At 37.3% G+C, this 4,449-nt stretch overlaps 2 protein-coding genes across 3 annotated transcripts in view; one reads left to right on the top strand and one right to left on the bottom strand.

Moving 5' to 3' along the window:
* Positions 1-1,308, bottom strand: part of LOAG_17628 (TBC domain-containing protein c) — a 4,870-nt gene extending 3,562 nt beyond the window's left edge. The window contains exons 1-4 of the mRNA XM_020450290.1: positions 1,216-1,308; positions 947-1,013; positions 517-596; positions 230-414 (exon numbers count right to left, since the gene is read on the bottom strand). Coding sequence (XP_020306047.1) covers positions 230-414; positions 517-596; positions 947-969 — 288 coding nt within the window. The 5' untranslated portion in view covers positions 970-1,013; positions 1,216-1,308. The remainder of the gene's footprint in view (positions 1-229; positions 415-516; positions 597-946; positions 1,014-1,215) is intronic.
* A 347-nt stretch (positions 1,309-1,655) lies between these two features.
* Positions 1,656-2,999, top strand: LOAG_12973. Of its 2 annotated transcripts, XM_020448628.1 has the most exons (3): positions 1,656-1,841; positions 2,062-2,264; positions 2,357-2,999. In XM_020448628.1, the coding sequence occupies exons 2-3, from the start codon at positions 2,085-2,087 to the stop codon at positions 2,486-2,488; spliced, it is 312 nt and encodes a 103-aa protein (XP_020306046.1). In that variant the 5' UTR covers positions 1,656-1,841; positions 2,062-2,084; the 3' UTR covers positions 2,489-2,999. The 2 variants fall into 2 exon arrangements, with proteins under 2 accessions (XP_020306046.1, XP_003148533.1); XM_003148485.2 differs by having other exon boundaries at positions 1,656-2,264.
* Positions 3,000-4,449: the final 1,450 nt, after the last annotated feature.

Genomic DNA, 4,449 nt, shown 5'->3' with positions numbered 1-4,449 from the left:
TTTAAGTGGCTAAAATACAACCCAAATAAAACACTCCATCACCAGACTCTTCAGCTTAGTGAGTAGTTAATCACGGACACTTCAGTAGATAATCATGGATACTAGTTGGACAAGTTATATGATTTTAATCCCTGACAATATTAACATGAACTTCACGTCTCATTTAATTTTAAAATACGTATGATTTATAGCACTATCAGTACGAAGTTGAATAGAAAAAAAGACATACATGATCTGCGGTAGTTTCATGGTCTGGCGCTATAGACGACTGGCCAGGATGAACGATCACATCTTCAACAAGGCTGCTATAAATTTCACGTTGCTTTCGAAGATACGCGGGCCACTGTTGTCGCTCCACAGGTAGATAACCGAGAAGTAGACGCCAACACAACGGTCGCAAGGAGTCAGGAACACCTAGCAATGAACAGACTGCATGTAATCAGTACCAATTTAAATAACCTAAACACAACCTTAAATAATGGCATGTACCGTATAGAAATATGGAAGATGAATTACCAAAACTGCAGCTGAGTCTCAAGTCGCCCAGATCTATTTCCGCGTTCTCTAGCAATAAAACTCTTTCTAACTGCAACAGCCTGAAATATGATTGTCTTCGATGTTCGCATGTAAATCGAATTATCCGATTTACAAAGTAAAATTTTTCATATAAGAATTCACACAATTCGACACTGACCCAGAACCTACAATTGCTAGTAGCACTGGCACTTGTAAAATGGTTACCTTGAGGAAATCAACGGTTAAAAATAGTTTCAAGATGGATGCCAAATGATCAGTCACAAACAGTGAAGATTAGCATTAGCGACGACTGGCTTAGCATCTTATTTTTCAAATGTGTCTAGCCCAAAGCATTTGTAATTTCCGGTAAATCCCAGAAATCTACCACATATGCTTAAGAAGTAGACTGATTAAAATTAAATTTGCATACCGTTCCTTATATTTTTCACCCATTGGTCTTCAGGATTTTGTCGAGAACGGTAGCCTTGCAAACATTCCTGCAACATTGTTCTGTTCAGGACATGATTTCAGTCACGACAGAGCACAAATATTTACCTTTGTCCGATGATGCGATATTTTTCCCCCCAAGATCCAGTGTAAATTTTGCCTTTTTCTGTGACAAATAGCAAGATCTCCCTGATTCAGTCAATTCCCGCCATTATACCCTTTGAATTCCCACACAATTCGAAATTTCCAAACCTTGGAGAATCCCCAATCTCGCACGCAATGTCACCGGAATTCCACACTTGCGTATCATCAGACACACTGTCACCACAAAACGCAGAATAATTGTTCACTCAGACCGCTAGCCACCGCAAAATACCGAACGGTTTGTCCTGCGTCGCACTGAGAGATAAGGTTGTTGGTTTACAGTTAGTCATTTCTGCTAAACCACATACCGTTTAATCCGTTGGTTGTACTTCTATAAGTATATACTCGACCGGCTGCACGCGGATTCACTGAAATTTCTCTGTTTGTTTTCGGGGAAGTAATGTATTTTAAATGATTACGTTTAGGATTAGGATATATTCGACTTTTGGTCAGGTCTTAGTAGCACCATTGTAAAAAAAATGCAATATGTGTTTGGGAAACTGTTGCAGTTGATGGAAAAGACAGTATTAGCTGTAATGGAGACTTGTTTTCAGACTGGAGAGCAAAGACAAAATCTGGATGTGATATCCATAATATGAGGCATTATGCAGGAAATGTATACCAGAATGAAAGATGTTAATTCGGATGTACATACTGTTGAAAACATGATGCAGACTGTGACTGTCACGAAAATCGTTGCCGACCTCGGAATGAACTGGACTGAACTTCATAATGTACCAGTTCCTTTCCCTGCCAACAAATAGCATCAAAACTACCAATTTCAAATTGGGATGAGAAACGTCGCTGCGATACCGTCTAAGCGATATAAAAACCAAATGTCTCATTGTTCGGGACTTCCGTGTTCCTGGAATCGGTTACTGCTCGAGTTGTATTGTCAAAGTGGGTTCTTTAGTGTTATCTGGGGACATGCGGTGTAAACAGTGTTTGTTTCAGGATATTAACTCTGGTTTTTTACGATGTCTGGACGTGGGAAAGGCGGTAAAGGTCTTGGGAAAGGTGGTGCTAAGCGTCATCGCAAAGTCCTACGTGATAACATTCAAGGTATAACAAAGCCGGCTATTCGTCGTTTGGCACGTCGTGGTGGTGTGAAGCGGATTTCAGGTCTGATTTATGAAGAAACGCGTAGCGTACTAAAGGTAACATTTTCAAGTATTTGGTTATTATCATATGTTGTCAAAAATATTGGATCATTTATCAAACTACGTCATAAATTTCGAGAATCTCATAGGTTTTCTTGGAAAATGTTATACGTGATGCCGTGACATATTGTGAGCATGCTAAACGAAAAACGGTTACGGCGATGGATGTTGTTTATGCTTTGAAACGTCAAGGACGTACTCTCTACGGTTTTGGTGGCTGAATTTGTTGATATTAATGCAAGCTGTCATACTTACATATTCAAACTTGTGACTGGTTATTTGTTGATGGCTTCAAAATACTGCAAATGTTTCTGATGCATATGATTTCGTATTAGTTTGTATAACAGTGCTTATTGCTTTGATGGGTTGATGTGAAAACACTGGGCGTACATGGAGAATGCGAGGGTGGAGGCTGATGAAAAAGGAAAAGGATGAACATTGTTTTTAACGTAAACTTGAATTAACTATGAGTAAAATGTAATTCTTAAGCACTGTGTAGTGCTGCGACTAAGGGAATCATTCCTTTTAGATAGTCCTGCCATATCCCTATCAATAATGTTCAATAAATTTGTCGAATTCATAAGGCATAAGCATCATATAACCTGTTTTGTTGGCAGCACTTTTTGACAGTTTATATATATTTTTAGATTTATTTTCTATTCCTTTCTTTTTCTCCTATCATGGATATTTCCTTGCACTTTGTAATTATATTGGGGACGGCTGCAAAATGTTGTAAGATTTTTTGCTTATCGTCCTCACTATAAACTTACTTCGTACATTCCACTTGTAATCACAAACATATTCTAAGATCTAAGCGTGTCTAGTGGGGACCACTGTATTTAAATGATGTAAGTACTTTTTTCCGATTCAAATCTTTATGACTAAAAACTGTGGTCCTGAAATCCTTACAAGTTGTGGTAAGTTCTGCTAAGTCAATTGAGGGGGAATTCATAAGAGACTGAATTTTTCGGGTAACACAATATCAGTGGGTATAATAGGCAGCGATTATAGTATTGACATCAAACTTCATTTCGCCCTTGTTCTTACTGACCACGAAACTTTCATTGTCCACAACAAGGGAGTCTGAAAGGAGTGTGAACAAAGTTTATTTGGCACTCATATTGAGCAGGCATAACGTGATCTTCAATAATAAAGCGGAAACAGATATGAATGAACAGGGAGACAGGGAGTTGTCATACTTTGTTGTCAAACTTTCTTTTGGGAGAGCGTTAAATGGAAAGGCAAATTTTGTTTCGTTAATTATTATTTACATTTCTAAAATTTAATCGTGGGATAAGGCTGTAACCCGCATTATGCATTGCTTTCCTTGTAGCTGATACAAGTTATTGGTTGTCGCTTTTCCGGACTATTCAAAAAGAAATGTCATATATAATTACATAAATTGCTTGGATTGCCAACACTATATGCGAGTTGGAAATTCAAGCAATTCATGTAATTATGTAAGAAGTATATGTATCTCTTTCATTCATGACATGATTGGAGTACAGCGGTGGGTAGGAGTTGCGAATTTAACACGGGCGTGATTTGGAATCAATTATTAGCGATTCAACAGCTGAAGATGAAGCGTATGATAAGAAAATATCAGTGGAAAACGATCAGCATCAACTAATTACGTCAACTAACTAAATAAATGCTGCTATATAATCACTGCGGTCATGCCAAGGGTTGAATGTCTCGTGTTGATCTCACGTGCTCAAATTTAGATTTGTTTCCAAGATGTAAAAGAAAACTGCTTCTATTCAAATAATTAGAATCGGTAAAGTAAGTTTCATCCTTGAGAACAATTCGAAAATCTGTTTTTTGTAAATACTGACTTGTTTATGTACGTATCATTTGATACGCAGGAGTTATGCGTTTTTAACTTTCTTGTCGAATAAATTTTCGAATTAGATATAAATAAGAATGACAAGTTTGGGCTGTATATTTGAAGTAAAGACTGAAGAAAAATACGCTTGGCACGCTTATACTTTGGCTTGATCAAACGTAATAAGTTTCTGGTAACACATCGGCTTATATTTAGATAATTTCAATATTAAAATGAGATGCATTAGAAGACCTGCTAATTACTTTATTCAAGTAAATCTGCTTTCAACTGATAACCTTATGATTCATATTTATGCGAATGCTGACTGTCGTGAAAACGAAGCCTCAAATAAATTCA

The sequence above is a fragment of the Loa loa genome (assembly GCF_000183805.2).
Source record: "Loa loa unplaced genomic scaffold supercont3.105, whole genome shotgun sequence".
In the NCBI taxonomy this organism is placed as follows: Eukaryota; Metazoa; Nematoda; class Chromadorea; order Rhabditida; family Onchocercidae; genus Loa; species Loa loa.
This window is presented reverse-complemented; position numbering and strand designations above follow the sequence as displayed.

Excerpts from the sequence above, each read along its gene's own strand:
- LOAG_12973 (XM_020448628.1), top strand. The coding sequence starts at position 2,085 with ATGTCTGGACGTGGGAAAGGCGGTAAAGGTCTTGGGAAAGGTGGTGCT. Across the intron at positions 2,265-2,356 it reads AAACGCGTAGCGTACTAAAG|GTTTTCTTGGAAAATGTTAT; the intron begins GTAACATTTTCA and ends AGAATCTCATAG.